The 17,522-nt window shown below is 58.0% G+C and overlaps 1 protein-coding gene across 4 annotated transcripts in view; it reads left to right on the forward strand.

The window, feature by feature from the left end:
• The first annotated feature begins 226 nt into the window (after positions 1-226).
• THOP1 (thimet oligopeptidase 1) overlaps positions 227-17,522 on the forward strand; it is a 29,563-nt gene continuing 12,267 nt past the window's right edge. Inside the window, exons 1-6 of one of the 4 annotated variants that reach the window (XM_078361466.1) lie at positions 227-358; positions 1,772-2,957; positions 5,270-5,482; positions 8,745-8,893; positions 11,206-11,313; positions 14,324-14,426. In XM_078361466.1, coding sequence (XP_078217592.1) covers positions 5,311-5,482; positions 8,745-8,893; positions 11,206-11,313; positions 14,324-14,426 — 532 coding nt within the window. In that variant the 5' untranslated portion in view covers positions 227-358; positions 1,772-2,957; positions 5,270-5,310. The remainder of the gene's footprint in view (positions 359-1,771; positions 2,958-5,269; positions 5,483-8,744; positions 8,894-11,205; positions 11,314-14,323; positions 14,427-17,522) is intronic. The other 3 variants (XM_078361465.1, XM_078361467.1, XM_078361464.1) reach the window with 3 other exon arrangements.

Raw genomic sequence — 17,522 nt, forward strand, 5'->3', positions numbered from 1 at the left:
CCCAGCAGACAGAGCCTCAGAGGCGTCCGCGGCGTGAGGTTTCCAAGGAAACCTTCCTTGGGGAGGTGTGAGCGAGAGGCTCCGCCCACCCGCCTCGGACAACCAATGACGGATCGGCAGCGTTGCGGCGCGTACGCGGAGGGTTGGACTCGGCCCGCGTGTGTCCAGCTCTCCCTGTGCACGCGCCGCCCCGGCATGCATCGGGCGCGCGGGCGGCGGGCCCCTCAGTCTTCGGGCAGCGGTGGCGGCGGTTGGGCCGAGGGCGGCGGCCGCGCGGCCGAGGCGGCTGGACGCGTAGCAGGTGGAAAGAGGGAGGGGACCGCAGGCGCAGACCCGCCCGCCATGAAGCCCCCGGCAGGTAAAGACCACCCCTCGGTGCGGCCCCGCTCGCCGGACCCGGGCGTCCCTTGCACCTTCGCTCCTCCCGGGGTCGCGACTTGGGCCTAAGGCTGGAGCCGAGTGACCCCCCGAGCCACCCTCGGCCGGGCTGGGCGGGGGGCGGGCGGCGGGGGAGTGGGCGATCCCGCCCTCTCGTTTGCGGAATGAATGAACCAGCTTTTCCGGCGCTTCATTCATTCGGCAAACTTGACGGCGCTTCCGCTCAGGACGGGTCGGGCCCCGTGGCGGACCCTGGGGAGGCCCTGACTTGGAAGACTCCGGTCCCCGTTTTCAAAACCGTAATTCTAGTGCCAGAGACAGACATTTAACAAGTAAATAAGCAAGAGGGGATCGAAGATGGGGATCGGTGCCCCGGAGCAGATAAACGAACGGGGCAGTGCAGGGGGGGCGTCTTTAGAGAGCGGGTGGTCCTGGGGGGGGGCGCTTTTCTGAAGAGGTGAGCCTAGACTTGATGGGGAGAAGCAGGTGTCCTGCCAGGATCGGGGAAGGAGGAGTCCCGGGAGGAGGGAACCACCAGGCCAAAGGCGAGGAGGCAGGAACGTTTTTTTTTTGTAGAGAGGAGTTTTCACCGTGTTCCCCACGCTGGTCTTGAACCTCCTGGTTTCAAGCAATCCGCCTGCCTCGGCCTCCCAAAGTGCTGGGGTGACAGACATGAGCCACTGTACCCAGCCAAGACCCTTTTAATTTAAAGACTAAGGGGTGGCCGGGCACGGTGGCTCCCAGCACTTTGGGAGGTCAAGAGATCTAGACCATCCTGGCCAACACAGTGAAACCCCGTCTATACTTAAAATACAAAAAAAATTAGCCAGGTGTGGTGGCGCGTGCCTGTAATCCCAGCTACTCGGGAGGCTGAGGTGGAAGAATTGCTTGAACCCAGGAGGCGGAGGTTGCAGTGAGCTGAGATCTCACCACTGCACTCCAGCCTGGCAACAAAGCGAGGCTCCGTCTCAAAAAAAAAAAAAAGACAAAGGGGCAATGGGACCTGTGTACAGTTTTTTAAAATTTATTTGTTTATTTTTTGGGACAGTCACGCTCTGTCTCCCAGGCTGGGATGCAGTGGTGCTATCTCTGCTGACTGCAGCCTCGGCCTCCTGGGTTCAAGCCATTCTCCTTCCTCAGCCTCCCAGGTAGCTGGGATTACAGGTGCCCGCCGCCACACCTGGCTAATTTTTGTATTATTTGTAGAGATGACGGTCTTATCACATTGGCCAGGTTGGTCTCGAACTCCTGACCTCAGGGGATCTGCCCGGCTTGGCCTCCCAAAGTGCTGGGATTACAGGCATGAGCCACCGCGCCCCGCCTGGATTTTAGAAAGTCACTCAGGTTGTTGTGAGGCAACTCCTTGCCCCATCCTTGACTTTTCTCTTTCCAGGCCACACTCCCCGGCTCTTTGTCCAGCCCATTGCCATGAGGGTGATAATTGTAATAATGATAATTAGGGATCTTCAGGCCTCAGGGATCTTCAAGAAGGAAGGAATGTTGTCTGCCTTGTCTGCTGCTGGACCCTTGGCACAATCAGTAAATATTTACAGGACGGATGGACGTCCACATGTTTTTCAAATCCCAACTCCTGCAGGAGAATTTTCTGACAATTCCAGTTCCCACTGATCTCCATCCTTTCCGAGACCCTGAAGCTCTTCTTTACCCCTCGGTTTAAGGTAGATCCGTGGTCCCTTATTTGCATTTCTAAAATCCTAAATACACTGAACTGAAAGTTTTGCCTGTAAGTTCACCGCAGTCATTTGGCCGGAAAATGAGCTAAAAGAAATGACTGAGAGCCTTTCTTTCTCCCACTTAGTGAATCTCAGTGATTCTCAGCTGGGGCAATTGTGCTACCTCAGGGGACACTCACTGGGCGATATCTGGGGACACTTGTGATTGTCACAGTTGTGGGGGGAACTCCTGTTATGGAGTGGGTAGAGGCCAGGGGTGCTCAGCACCCTGCAGCGCTCAGGACAGCTCCACCCCAGAGAACGATCCGGCCCCCACAGCCACAGAGCAGACGGGGAGAGACCCTGCTGCATATTCCCGCATTTCGCTGCAGAAAGAGTCATTTGATGTCAGAGTGCTGCCCGAGCCTCCCTAGTGACATGGAGTACATGGCACTTGGACTCTATTACCTTTCTACAACGGGAGGAGATTCTGGGTGTTCAAATGTCCCAGCCCCAGGAGTTTTTGGGCTGGAGAGCACCGTCTGTCAGTTTCACAGCTACCTCTGGAGAACTGTCTTGCCGTGTCCGGGATGCAAGATGCTTTGCCTCGTTCCTCACAGTTCTTGCCGTGTCCGGGATGCAGGATGCTTTGCCTCGTTCCTCACAGTTCTTGCCGTGTCCGGGATGCAGGATGCTTTGCCTCGTTCCGCACAGTTCTTGCCGTGTCCGGGATGCAGGATGCTTTGCCTCGTTCCGCACAGTTCTTGCCGTGTCCGGGATGCAGGATGCTTTGCCTCGTTCCGCACAGTTCTTGTTCTCTGCACCCTGTATTGTTCCCGTTTCACAGGCAGGAACCCTGAGAGTTAACATTTCTTGCCAGAATCCCAGAGCTAGCAAGTGGCAGAGGTGGGTCTGAACCCCGGGCCGCCTGACTTCACCCTCTGAGATCTGAGCTAGCCTGTTGGGCCCACCCCAGGCTCTGTGAAAATGCACATGGATTGTTAGTGCCACCGTCCCACCCCCTTCCTCTCCTTTTCCGGGGCTCTACCGTGCACTCAGGATTGGAGTTCAAAGCCTTTCTTGTCATCTACACCAGGGGTTGGCAAACTCTGGGCTCTTTTTTATTTTATTTTGGAAATGGACTTTTGCTCTTGTTGCCCAGGCTGGAGTGCAGTGGTGTGATCTCGTCTCACTGCAACCTCCGCCTCCCGGGTTCAAGTGATTCTCCTGCCTCAGCCTCCTGAGTAGCTGGGATTACAGGCACACGCCACCACGCCCAGCTAATTTTGTATTTTTAGGTTTTTCCATGTTGCCCAGGCTGCTCTCGAACTCCCAGCCTCAGGTCTCCCAAATCTCTGGGATTACAGACATGAGCCACTGCGCCCAGTCGGCCTATTTCTGCACAGCCCTGGAAGTAAAGATGATTTTTGGGTGAGACAGAGACCGTCTGTGGCCCGCAAAGCTGAGCCTCCTTGGCCCTGTGCAGGACGGTTTGCTGCCCCGCCCCGTCCGCTCCATGTAGACCCCACTGGGTCCTGCACGATGAGGTCTTTCCAGGCAGAGACCGTCTGTGGCCCGCAAAGCTGAGCCTCCTTGGCCCTGTGCAGGACCGTTTGCTGCCCCGCCCCGTCCGCTCCATGTAGACCCCACTGGGTCCTGCACGATGAGGTCTTTCCAGGCAGAGACCGTCTGTGGCCCGCAAAGCTGAGCCTCCTTGGCCCTCTGCAGGACCGTTTGCTGCCCCGCCCCGTCCGCTCCATGTGGACCCCACTGGGTCCTGCACGATGAGGTCTTTCCAGGCAGAGACCGTCTGTGGCCCGCAAAGCTGAGCCTCCTTGGCCCTCTGCAGGACCGTTTGCTGCCCCCGTTCCTCCGCTCCATGTAGACCCCACTGGGTCCTGCACGATGAGGTCTTTCCAGGCGGTTCTGCCACCTTTTCTCCAGGTAGTTGCCCTTCCCGCAACTGCTCTTGCTGCCAGGAGCCCCCGCCTGCCAGTCCTCTTTTCCAGCTGCGCTTACACATCCGTTTCTCAGAGGCCCTGTAGTGGGTGGACGGGCTGCACATAACTCGCCCCAGCACCCGTGGGTCCAGCACAGCCACATCCCAGGCTGACTTTGTTGCTGAGGTGAAGAACGGAGGCGTGTGGGGTATGGAAAAAGCAGGCGGAAGAAGGGGATCTTCCCGGCAACCCCCGCTTTACCTCAGTTTTTCCCTCTGGCATGGCAGGAGTTGAGCAGTGCGTGAGTGGGCCTAGATTTCCCCTTTCGTGAACACCCAGGGTTCTGTGCCAGCTGATCTGTGCGTGATGCCCCCCCCAGGGCGGGGGCTTTTCACAGCAGCCATATCTCTATCTGGGGCTGTCCTGGGCACTGAGCAGGATCCCTGGCCTCTACCCACTCCATGCCAGGAGCACTGCAGTCTCGGCAGCCACAGGTGTCCTAGATGTCAGCAAGGGTCCCCTGGACAGGGTGGGTGACAGAATTGCCTCCTGAGCCCTGGACAGGGTGGGTGACAGAATTGCCTGCTGTTCTGAAGGACTGGTCAGTTCGTGCTTCCCCACAAGAGCCCTGGACAGGGTGGGTGACAGAATTGCCTGCTGTTCTGAAGGACTGGTCAGTTCGTGCTTCCCCACAAGAGCCCTGGACAGGGTGGGTGACAGAATTGCCTGCTGTTCTGAAGGACTGGTCAGTTCGTGCTTCCCCACAAGAGCCCTGGACAGGGTGGGTGACAGAATTGCCTGCTGTTCTGAAGGACTGGTCAGTTCGTGCTTCCCCACAAGAGCCCTGGACAGGGTGGGTGACAGAATTGCCTGCTGTTCTGAAGGACTGGTCAGTTCGTGCTTCCCCACAAGAGCCCTGGACAGGGTGGGTGACAGAATTGCCTCCTGTTCTGAAGGACTGGTCAGTTCGTGCTTCCCCACAAGAGCCCTGGACAGGGTGGGTGACAGAATTGCCTCCTGTTCTGAAGGACTGGTCAGTTCGTGCTTCCCCACAAGAGCCCTGGACAGGGTGGGTGACAGAATTGCCTCCTGAGCCCTGGACAGGGTGGGTGACAGAATTGCCTCCTGTTCTGAAGGACTGGTCAGTTCGTGCTTCCCCACAAGAGCCCTGGACCTCATTGTCCTGGACGGGAAGCCTCTCCTCTGCCCCCCTGACTGTGACCCTAACTCTGAACCTAAAGCAGACCCGCCTGGCACTGGGTTTTGTTTTCTGTGCAGCGTGTGCGGGAGACGTGGCAGACGCGCCATCTCCGTGCTCCATGGGGAACTACCTGCGATGGGATCTGAGCGCCCAGCAGATAGAGGAGCGAGCCCGGGAGCTCGCTGAGCAGACCAAGCGCGTGTACGACCAGGTGGGCGCCCAGGCGTTCGAGGACGTATCCTACGAGAGCACGCTCAAGGCATTGGCAGATGTGGAGGTCACCTACACAGGTGAGCCCGGGTAGGGTGTGGGCATGGGCTGCAGGTGCCAAGGGATGTGTTCAGCAGGCAGGAGCGGCCTAGCCCACAGAGCCCATTCAGAACCTGGCACCAAGTGTCACCAGCACCTGCCCCTGAGCACAGGGCAGTGTCACCTACCCCCAGGCTGGCCACGGTGGCGAAACTGATAGCTGGGTAGAGGCGTCTGGCAGGGGCTTGTCACTGGAGGTGTTGAAGAGAGGCAGTTCTGCCCGGGCCCTGCGCTGCCTCACAGCCTCGTCCGTTCAGAGGACTCCTCGGGTGTGTCACCTGAGCGCCCAACATGAGACAGCATGTCTAAACAGCCCGCCTCTCCAGCCTCTCCACCTCTCCCAGAGGCGACAGCCTTGAAACCTGACCCCCGTCTGACCTCTTTCCCTGTCCTGGGATGGCCAGTATTTGTGTTCCCTCTGAATGACTCAACTTGGCCCCTGTGGCTTCTGCCTGCTGAGTGACCTCCTGACCTGGGGCGTCCTCCTCGCTCTCAGCCTGATCCTCCTCCTCTCCCTGTGCTCATGGTGAGGAGTGAGGTGCCTGGTGACATGGGTTAGGGAGACTGCTTCCAGAGCTCTGCGGGAGGCGGACCGCGCACCTGTCTGTCCGGGGAGCCCTGAGTGAGGCAGCTCCCCCCTTTCCATCTAGCAAAAGGCCTTGTTGCCGGGAACCGTCAGGAATCCTTGAGTTCAGCTCAGGGCTTCTCGTGTGTTCCCAGCATCCCTGGGAGAGGTTGGCCTCCGCAGCCTCTGCCATGTGGCCTCCCGGGGGATTGCTCTCTAGGTTGGCATGCTGGGGGCTGGAAGGAGGAAGCACCCTGAGCCTGCAGCACCTACAGCCCCCCTGGAGTCCTGACCCTCCTCCCACTCACTCTGGCTCCGACAGGTGGCTTAGATCCCGGCATGGCCTCGGTTTCCCCTTCTCAGCCACATGGTGGCCCCTTGTCTCTCCTGCAGGAGTCTCACCAGGCACAGGTGGCACCAGTTCCCGCTGATGGTACTGAGCAGTGCCAGGCATCATTTCCCCCTCCCCATGCCCTGCCTTCCCCTCCTGCAGTCTTTCCTTTCCTCCTCCATGTGGTGGCGAGAGGCAGCGTTAAAGGAAACTGAAATCGGCCCTGGTGCTCCCCTCCGAGCCTCTCCACAGCCCTCGGGACACCCAGCATCTGCCATGTCTGCGCATGGACACGTGGCCTCCTCATGCCTGGCATGCTTCCCCAGCTGGCCCCTGGCACCCCTCTCCTGTGCTCTGCTGAATGCCCAGCTTCTCTCTAATCACAGATTAGGTCCACTTCACCCAGGGGCCCTTCCTGCTCCCCCTGTCCCGGTGCCAGCTGCCTGGATTAGTCCCTGCACGGCACTGACACTGTTGTCACACCCAGCGCCCCGGCAGTCACTTGCCTAATCGGTCGCCTGTAAATCCCGAGAGGGCGGTCTTTATTCTCTTCAACACCAGCGTCAGGCCTGGCCCAGGGCCCCCATGACGGGCTCTTGGGTTTTTTCTGAGACGGGGTCTTGCTCTGCCGCCCAGGCTGCTAGAATACAGTTGTGTGATGATGGCTCACTGCAGCCTTCATCTCCCAGGCCCAAGCCTTCTCAGTAGCTGGGAGCACAGGTGTGTGCCACTGTGCCTGGCTAATTTGGTTTTCTTGAGACAGTTTCACTCCGTTGCCCAGGCTGGAGTGCAGTGGCTCGATCTTGGCTCACGGCAACCTCTGCCACCTTGGTTCAAGCAATTCTGTCTCAGCCTCCAGAGTAGCTGGGATTACAGGTTCCTGCCACTGTGCCCTGCTAATTTTTGTATTTTTAGTAGAGATGGGGTTTTACCATCTTGGCCAGGCTGGTCTTGAACTCCAGACCTCCTGATTCACCCAACTTGGCCTCCTAAAGTGCTGGGATTACATGCGTGAACCACTACACCCAGCTGCTAATTTGTTTTTTTAAACTGCTCCATTAAGATATCGTTTGTGTAACATACAGTTCACCCATCTAAAGCACAGACGTCAGGGGTTTTGAATAAAATCATGGAGTTGTCCAAGTGTCACCATTCTTTGATTTTAGAGTTATTTTTGTGATCCCAGAGAGAAACTTTATACCCTGCAGTGGCCACGCTCCATCTGCCCTGCTCCCAACCCCGGCACCCATGCAACCCCTCCAGTCTCCATGGATGCGCCTGTCCTGGACATTTCATAGAAATGCCATCACACACCGTGTGGCCTTTTGTGTCTGGCTGCTTTCGCTGAGCGTGCCTTCGTCGGTGCATCCACACCGTGGCCTGTTCCAGGGCCTCGTTCCTCTTTTGAGCTGAATCATGTTCCACTGGGCAGAGGCCACATCCTGTCAGTCCATTCACTCATCGATGGAGCTTTTGGCGATTGTGAATCGTGCTGCTGTGAATGCACGTGGGCAGATTCCTGTGCGCATGTGTGTTCATGTCTCCTGGCTTGATGCCTGGCATTGGAGGCTCGGGGTCACAGGGTGACTCCATTTTAAAGCCTTTTTTTTTTGAGATGGAGCCTCACTCTGTCACCTAGGCTGGAGCACAGTGGTGTGATTTCAAATCATTGCAACCTCCGCCTTCTGGGTTCAAGCCATTCTCCTACCTCAGCCTCCCAAGTAACTGGGATTACAGGCACATGCCACCATGCCCCACTAATTTTTGTATTTTTAGTAGAGATGGGGTTTTGTCTTTTTGGCCAGGCTGGTCTCAAACTCCTGGCCTCAGGTGATCTGACTGCCTCAGCCTCCCACAGCGCCAGGGTTACAGACGTGAGACACCTCACCTGGCCTAAAGCTTATGCTTTTGTAGCCACTGACCCTTCCTCTACTCAACCTAAAGCGCAGATGGGCTCAGGAAATTGTAAGTAGTTGATGCATTTAAACGTGACCATTGCCAGCTGCAGCTCCATCTAGAACGGAGTGCTGTCAGCCCCCCTGTTTCGCGGTACCCCGCCCTGTTGGGGTCCTCCTTGGCTTGGAGTGCTTGGAGTTGAGTCTGTGTTTTTCTTTGGTCTATAAGATCCCCAAGGACCTGGGCGACAGCACCTGTGTCTCCATCCCAGGGCCCATGTTGGAGGGGACAGTGACATGTGCCTGTCATCCCAGCTACTCAGGAGGCTGAGGCAGGAGATGGTTCACGGGGGATTCAGCAGACAGGCCTGGGCTAGGGGAGGGGTCAGGGCAGCACCTGCTGGTTATACCGGGCCCATTCTCACCCGTCTCCCTGCTCTCCCCCGTTTCAGTTCAGAGGAATAGCCTTGACTTCCCCCAGCACGTTTCTCCCTCCAAGGACATCCGCATGGCCAGCACGGAGGCTGACAAGAAGCTCTCCGAGTTCGATGTGGAGATGAGCATGAGGGAAGATGTGTACCAGAGGATTGTCTGGCTCCAGGTGAGGGGTCCGTCGGGGAGTGAGGCGGCTGGTGCCTGGGCAGGCTGAGGGAAAGCCCGTGGTGGTGAGAATCTGTAAGGTGGGGAGAATGTGTAAGGCTGGGAGACTCTGTAAGGCCTGGAGAATCCGTAAGGCGGGGAGAATCCGTAAGGCGGGGAGAATCCATAAGGCCTGGAGAATCCGTAAGGCGGGGAGAATCCGTAGGGCCGGGAGAATCCGTAGGGCCGGGAGAATCCGTAAGGCCGGGAGAATCCGTAAGGCGGGGAGAATCCGTAAGGCCTGGAGAATCCGTAAGGCGGGGAGAATCCGTAAGGCCTGGAGAATCCGTAAGGCAGCAGCAGCAGAGGGTAGAAAGCTCTTGAGGACTAAGGGCTCCTGCTCTCTAGGTTCTAAAGGTAACGAGGAGGAGTTCTGGAGCCGATGCAGGCGGGGGACTGCACCGCATGCCCTCAGCTGTGCGCCTCGTCAGGGTTAGAGTGGTGAATTTTAGGTTAGGTGTGTCTTAGAATATTTTTTTTTTGAGACGGAGGCACGCTCTGTTGCCAGGCTGGAGTGCAGTGGCGCGATCTCGGCTCACCACAACCTCTGCCTCCCAGGTTCAAATGATTCTCCTGCCTCAGCCTCCCGAGTAGCTGTGACAACAGGTGCACGTCACCATGCCCAGCTAATTTTTGTATTTTTAGTAGGGATGGGGTTTCGCCATGTTGGCCAGGCTGGTCTCTATCTCTCGACATCGTAATCTGCCTGCCTCAGTCTCCCGAAGTGCTGGGATTACAGGCATGAGTCACCATACCCAGCAGAACAGCACTGTTTTTTAAAAGACTGTTAAAAAATGATGACGGCGAATAGAGTGCAATGGCAACAGCAAGGGACGGAAAACCCGGGCTCCCTGGCTCCCTCACGCTCAGCTCCTTTCCTGCTTTTTGATTTTTTTGCTTTGTTTTGCTGTGAGACGGAGTGTTGCTCTGTCGTCCCAGCTGGAGTGCAGTAGTGTGATCTCGGCTTATTACAGCTTCCGCCTCCCAGGTTCAAGCAATTGTCCTGCGTCAGCCTCTGGAATAGCTGGGATTATAGGCATGTGCTGCCACATCGGGCTCATTTTTGTATTTTTAGTAGCAACGGAGTTTCACTGTGTTGGCCAGGCTGGTCTCCAACTCCCCACTTCAAGTGATCCGCCCACCTCAGCCGCCCACAGTCCTGGGATTACAGGCATGAGCCACTGTGCCTGGCCCGTTTTTTGTGTTTTTAGTAGAGATGGGGTTTCACCATGTTGGCCAGGCTGCTCTCGAACTCCTGACCTTAGGTGATCTGCACACCTTGGCCTCCCAAAATGCTGGCATCACAGGCGTGAGCTACCACGCCCGGCCACGCATGTGCACTTTCGTTTCCTTTCCTGGCCATCCCACGTGTGGCCCAAATACCCCATCCCCACGTGATGTGAGCTGACAGGGCCCGGTGACATGGCCGCATGGGCTCCTGCTCCCCCGGACGCTCCTCCCAGCATGCAGCGGAGCCTTTCCTGTTGATGTCACATGATTAGGACAGACCCAGAGACCCTTCTGCTGCTGTTCATCTTAGCCGAGGACCCCTGGAATGTGCAGCCGTGTCCCTACAGCGTCAGGAAGATGCAGCCCAGGTGCTTCGGTACCAGTACACGTCAGGGTGACCTATGATAGCAATGGATTATTATTATTTTGTTTATTTATTTTTAAATAAAGACGGGGTTTTACCATGTTGGTCAGGCTGGTCTTCAACTCCCGACCTCAGGTGATCCACCCGCCTTGGCCTCCAAAGTGCTTGGATTACAGGCGTGAGCCACCGCGCCCGGCCTGTTTTTTCTTTAAATGCAAACAGGGTCTCACATGTTGTCCAGGCTTGTCTCGAACTCTTGGGCCCAAGCAATTCTCCCACCCCCACCTTCCAGAGTTTCTGTAGAGACAAGAGGTTCCCACACGGTGCAGGATAGTCGGCTGCTCTTGTCGACCCTGCCCAGTTCCCCCAGCAGGGACGTTTTGCAAACGTATGGTGTCATCTACACCCCGGGTAGATGGCCTCCTGGGACGGTCGGCGATCTGATTCCTGTTCTGCCGTCGCCCTGGTAAAGAAGCTCTGGGCTGACGTCAGTGTGGGGCGCTTCCAAACAAGGCAGGCCCTCCGCTCGGATTTCACCATTTCTCCGAGATAAATGCCCAGGAGTTCAGCTGCCAAGTTACATGGGGGCCGGGTGATCAGGTGTTTAAGAAGCGGCCAAACAGCTCTTTGGAGTGTGTGCGCTGGCCCACGTCTTACACGTTTTCATGTTCTCATTCTAGGAGAAAGTTCAGAAGGACTCTCTGAGGCCTGAGGCTGCGCGGTACCTGGAGCGGCTGATCAAGCTGGGCCGGAGGAATGGGCTTCACCTCCCCAGAGAGACTCAGGAAGTAAGTGCTGAGTGTGGGCAGTGCCGGGCCAGGGGAGTGCTGGGTGCAGGGAGTACCGGTCCCAGGGAGTACTGGATTTGGGCAGTGCTGGGTGCAGGGAGTACTGGGTGTGGGGAGTGCTCAGTCCTAGGGAGTGCTGGGTGTTGGGAGTGCTCGGTTCTGGGGAGTACTGTGTGTGGGGAGTGCTGGGGGGTGAGGCTCCCATGGCTTCCTGTTCCTGCCTCCTTGGGAGTGTCCTCCCTTCAAGGCTGACCCCCTAGCCTGATGTCCGTCTTTGTGCTGCCTGAGAACATGAACTCTGGCAAGGCAGGTACATGCAGACATGGGGCCCAGAGGCTCAGTAATGAGGGGAGCCCCTCCACTTGCTGCCCACTGTGCCTGATGTGGGCGTCTCGGGTGATACGAAATAGTTGGTGCAGAGCTGAGAGGGCAGCACTGAAGTCAAGTGTGTGTGTTAGCAGATCGGGGTTTGGTGACGCCAACAGAGCAGGGTGACTGCTACTGAAAAGGTGTTTGTCACATTTCCCAGGAACTGGCAGCGTGCCACTCGGGAAGCAGGGCTGGGTCAGGAGCTGTGCTCTGGGCAGGGCCTTTGTGAGGGCGCGGGCGTGGTGGGGAGTGTGATCAGTGGACCGTGCCAGCTGGCCCTGGCATGGGCGCCGCCCTTTGTCAGGTACCTCGCCCTAGGGTGCTGGGATCCAGTGGCTGTACCCCAGAGTGTAGGGGCTCGAGGCTGGTTGATTTGCAGGAAAGATGTCTGCAGCGAGTTGCTGGTTGTCTCTGGGAGGGGCCGTTTCTCCAGGGCCGGCAAGGGCCCCAGACGTCAAAGCATCAGAACGCAAGCCCCTGACTCAGGATGGTGTGACCATGAGCATGTTCCACAGAGCGTGCTTGGAATGCTGATCTCTCCCAGGGTGGCCACCTGGGCACCTGCTTTCCTGTGATGCTGGGCGCCGGCCGCAGCTCTAGCCAGCGTGCGATGGCACAGGTGGACTGAAAACAAAAGTCACATGAGATTCGCAACACCTCCTGTCAGAGTCTTTGCTTCAGCGATGGCACCAGAATGTGGCCGCCGTGAGCGTCCTGAGCACGGTTAAGGCAGGCCCGGTTGGCGGTGCCGCTCTGTATGTTAGTAAATACACGTGATTCATGAGATCCTCAACTCACAATGGGTTTATTGGGACACACCCCCCGTCCTAAGTCAAGGAGCATCTGTCCAGGATAACATAGGCCCCAGGCTGCAGCCAGAGCCCCGTGGCTGTCCCTGTTCCTGTTATGTGAAGCTACCGCTGTCCTGATTAGGGGGCGTCTCCACCTGATGGCCGAGGCAGCCACAACTCAGAGAGGCCAGTGCGTTTGTCAGTGAAGCCAGTGCGTTTGTCAGTGAAGCCAGCACTGATAAAAGCAGAATCAGGGTCCCTCTCAGGACCCGGGGGACTGGGAGTCTCAGCTCAGCTGTAGAGGACAAGAGTCAGAGTTATTTTTATTTATTTCTATATCTTTATAGAGGGAGTTACACTCTGTCACCGAGGCTGGAGTGCAGTGGTACGATGTCAGCTCACTGCAGCCTCCGCCTCCTGGGTTCAAGCCATTCTTCTGCCTCAGCCTCCTGAGTAGCTGGGATTATGGGCACCTGCCAACACACCTGGCTAATTACTTGTATTTTTTTGTAGAGACAGGGTTTCACCATGTTGGCCAGGCTGGTCTCAGACCAACTCCTAAGCTCAAGTGATTCACCCACCTCGGCCTCTCACACTGCTGGGATTCCAGGCGTGAGGCACCGTGCCACAGTTATTTTAAAAGCCACTCAGCTTCTTGCATGCCCAGCATGTGTGGTTGAGTGCACAGGAAGCCGCAAACTCTCCACAAGGACCAGCGGGCAGAGGGCAGAGGCCGGAAGAGGTGCCAGGTCCGGACCCCAGCGAGCGGAGTTCCCAGTGTTCTGCGGGCTCTGCGGGCCGCGCTGTTTGCACATGGAGTCTCCAGAGCCTTCCCTGGCATTGCTGGGTTTGTCTGTGTGAGATGGCGAAAGAGGGAGACTGGGAATCGCCCAGCAATCTCTCCCAGGAGAGGCCCAGCAAGCCCTCGGCTGGTTGTGAGCCAGGGGCCTGTCTGACGAGCAAAGCCGTGGGCACAGTTTCCCGTCCCCGTCGCATCTGTCCCGTGGGTGAGCATTTCTGCTCCGGCCCCATGGAGCTGGGCTCTAGCCCTGCCACCAGCCTGTCATGTGTCACATGCCCTCAAGCCAGGTGCTGCTCACACACTGGTTGGCTCCTAGCCCTCAACACTAGCAGAGGGGCCCCTCTAGACTGAGTTCTTGTTGGTATCCCTATCACCGGGATCAATTTTTAGCTGTTTCTAAAACCACCGTTACAAGATAAGGAATGAAATGTTCAAAAGCTGCCAGACGTGGTGACTCACGCCTGTCACTCCAGCACTTTGAGAGCCTGAGTTGGGAGGATCGCCTGAGCCCAGGAGTTCAAAACCAGCCTGAGCAACATGGTAAAACCCCAGCTCTACCAAACGTACATAAATTAGCTGGGCGTGGTGGCGTGCACCTGTAGTCCTAACTACTCAGGAGGCTGAGGCAGGAGGATGGATAGAGCTGGGAGGTTGAGGCTGCAGTGAGCTGAGATCACCTCTGCACTCCAGCCTGAGCAACAGTGAGACCCCGTCTCAGGAGAATGTTGACGAGCTTAGGCTGTAGCCTCTGAAAGTGACTCCTGAATGGATAGGAGGGTCTGAGGCCCTCTTGGCCAGGGCCACACCTGACAGACGGGAGCACAGCCCTGAGGCTGCCCACGGTCACCCAGCTCCACAGCCTCGTGGCCTCCGTGTCTGTCCGTTCTCTGCCTCCCGACTCACTCTTTCGTCCCTGGTGGCCTCTTCTTTCTGCCTGGTTCTTGGGGAGATCCCTTAGCCCTAGGTGGAAGCGTTCCCAGGGCTTTGAGTCTTCCTGCGGCTCCCGCCCTGGTCTCTCCCTCCTCTCACGCCTCGCCTTTCTCTCTAGAAAATCAAAAGCATCAAGAAGAAGCTGAGCCTCCTGTGCATCGACTTCAACAAGAACCTGAACGAGGACACGACCTTCCTGCCCTTCACGGTGGAGGAGCTGGGTAGGGACCGGGCGTGGGGGATGGGCAGCTGTCAGTCCCGGGAGTCACTCAGGCTGCGCTTCCTCCCGAGGGCCTCTGCGGTGAAGGGTGGAGGGAAGCCAAGGCAGCTGCATCTGACCCGCCGGGACGAGGGCTTTCCTCCCCTGGTACACTCCGGCCGAGGTCTGTCCACCCAAGATTCCACCCTAATGGGAAATGTCTCTGGCAGTGGCGGGCCCCCAGGCCAGATGGGGCGGCCAAGGGTGCCAGTCTCAGCGGTGACCCTGAGGCAGCCAGAACTTTCTCTTGAGACCCCACTTCCTGCCTCTTAAATTTATTTAGAGATGCATTCTTGCTCTGTTGTCCAGGCTGGAGTGCAGTGGTACAATCTCAGCTCACCGCAACCTCCGCCCCCTGATCAAGTGATTCTCCTGCCTCAGTCTCCTGAGTGGTGGGATTACAGACGCGTGGCATCACACCTGGCTAATTTTTGTATTTGTAGTAGAGACAGGGTTTCGCCATGTTGGCCAGGCTGGTCTTGAACTCCTGGGCTCAGGTGGTCCTCCCACCTCGGCCTCCCAGAGTTCTGGGATTACAGACGTGAGCCACAGTGCCCGGCTGGGCCAGAATATTCTAATGAATGCTCTAGAATATAATGTCCAGTTCTAGACTCTAACTGTGGCTGCCTCTGAGGTGATGGCTGGGGACAAGGCCCTCATGGTCCGAGGCCTCCTCGGGTGGCTTGATGTGCGGTGACCTGGGCACACGTCCCCTGAAGGAGCACTTGCAGGTCGGGCACCACTGCGCTTGGCTCAGCCCTCACAGCCCCGCTGGGTCTCAGGCACTGCGTCTGCCCTCAGCTCCCCACACACGGGAGAGAAGACGGCCTACAAGCTCCAGTAACGTACATTTCCCAGGCCCTGCAACCATCCCCACAGCCATCCACATTGTCCCTGCTGTCACCCACACCATCCTCACAGCCATCCACATTGTCCCTGCTGTCACCCACACCGGCCCCACGGCCTTCCACATTGTCCCTGCTGTCACCCACACCGTCCCCACGGCCATCCACATTGTCCCTGCTGTCACCCACACCGTCCCTGCCATCACCCACACTGTCACCCACACCATCCCCACCGTCACCCACACCATCCCCACCATCACCCACACCGTCCCCATGGCCATCCACATTGTCCCTGCTGTCACCCACACCATTCCTGCCATCACTCACACTGTCACCCACACCATCCCCACTGTCACCTACACCATCACCCACACCGTCCCCACCGTCACCCACACCATCACCCACACCGTCCCCACCGTCACACCGTCCCCACCGTCACCCACACCGTCCCCATGGCCATCCACATTGTCCCTGCTGTCACCCACACCGTTCCTGCCATCACCCACACTGTCACCCACACCATCCCCACCATCACCTCCACCATCGCCTACACCATCACCCACACCATCCCCACTGTCACCGACACCATCCCCACCGTCACCTACATCACCTGCACTGTCCCCGCTGTCACCCACACCGTCCACACCGTCACCCACACCATCCCCCACCGTCACCCACACCATCACCCACACCATCCCCACCGTCACCTACACCATCACCCACACCGTCCCCACCATCACCTACACCATCACCTGCACTGTCCCCGCTGTCACGCACACTGTCCCCACCATCACCTATACCATCACCCACACCATCCCCACCGTCACCCACACCATCACCCACACCATCCCCACCGTCACCCACACCATCCCCACCGTCACCCACACCATCACCCATACCGTCCCCACCGTCACCCACACCATCACCCACACCGTCCCCACTGTCACCCACACCATCACCCACACCGTCCCCGCCGTCACCTACACCATCACCCGCACCGTCCCCGCCGTCACCTACACCATCACCCGCACCGTCCCCGCCGTCACCTACACCATCACCCGCACCGTCCCCGCCGTCACCTACACCATCACTGGCACCGTCCCCGCCGTCACCCACACCATCACCCGCACCGTCCCCACCGTCACCTACACCGTCCCCACTGTCACCCACACCATCCCCACCATCACCTACACCATCACCCACACTGTCCCCACCATCACACCATCACCCACACCGTCCCCACCGTCACCCACACCATCCCCACCGTCACCTACACCATCACCCACACCGTCCCCACCATCACCTACACCATCACCGGCACTGTCCCCGCTGTCACCTACACCATCCCCACTGTCACCTACACCATCACCCACACTGTCCCCACCGTCACCCACACCATCCCCACCATCACCATCACCCACACCGTCCCCACTGTCACCACAGTCTCCCACACCATTCCCACAGTCACCCACACCATCACCCACACCATCCCCACCATCACCTACACCATCACCCACACTGTCCCCACCGTCACCTACATCATCACCCATACCGTCCCCACTGTCACCACAGTCTCCCACACCATCCCCACCGTCACCCACACCATCGCTCACACCCTCCCCACCATCACCATAGTCTCCCACGCCGTTCTCACCGTCACCCACACCGTCCCCTTGGCCACTCACACTGTCCGCGCGGGGCCGTTCCTCCCACCTGCTCGTGTTACCAAGCAGAAGGGCTCGATGCCCAGTGTGTGAGAAGCGAGTGCTGTGGCACCAAGTTTTTGAGAAAACAAAAGCTTTTCATTGCAAAGCTTTTCACGGCCAGGGAGACTGGGCGTCCAGCTCACATCTGCCTCCTGTGTCAGCTTTGATTAGAGGAGGTTTAGAGGCGGGTTCTGGGGTTAGCAGGTGATGGGTGGATGGAAAGGGGAGGAGGTCGGGAAGGTCCTCGGGTGCGCACGGTTGTGTGCCCATGCCAGCGCACAGGAAGTTGGTCTGAAGTGCAGCAGAAGCTCAGTCGGCGTCAGCAAAGCTGCTTCTGCAGAGTCCGCTGGGGGACGGCGTCAGCAAAGCTGCTTCTGCAGAGTCCGCTGGGGGACGGCGTCAGCGGGCTGCTTCTGCAGAGTCCGCTGGGGGACGGCGTCAGCAGCCTGCTTCTGCAGAGTCCGCTGGGGCACGTGGGTTCCCCGATCGCAGCCAGCCGTGTTCTCT

Source organism: Callithrix jacchus, chromosome 22 (assembly GCF_049354715.1).
Source record: "Callithrix jacchus isolate 240 chromosome 22, calJac240_pri, whole genome shotgun sequence".
Taxonomy (NCBI): Eukaryota; Metazoa; Chordata; class Mammalia; order Primates; family Cebidae; genus Callithrix; species Callithrix jacchus.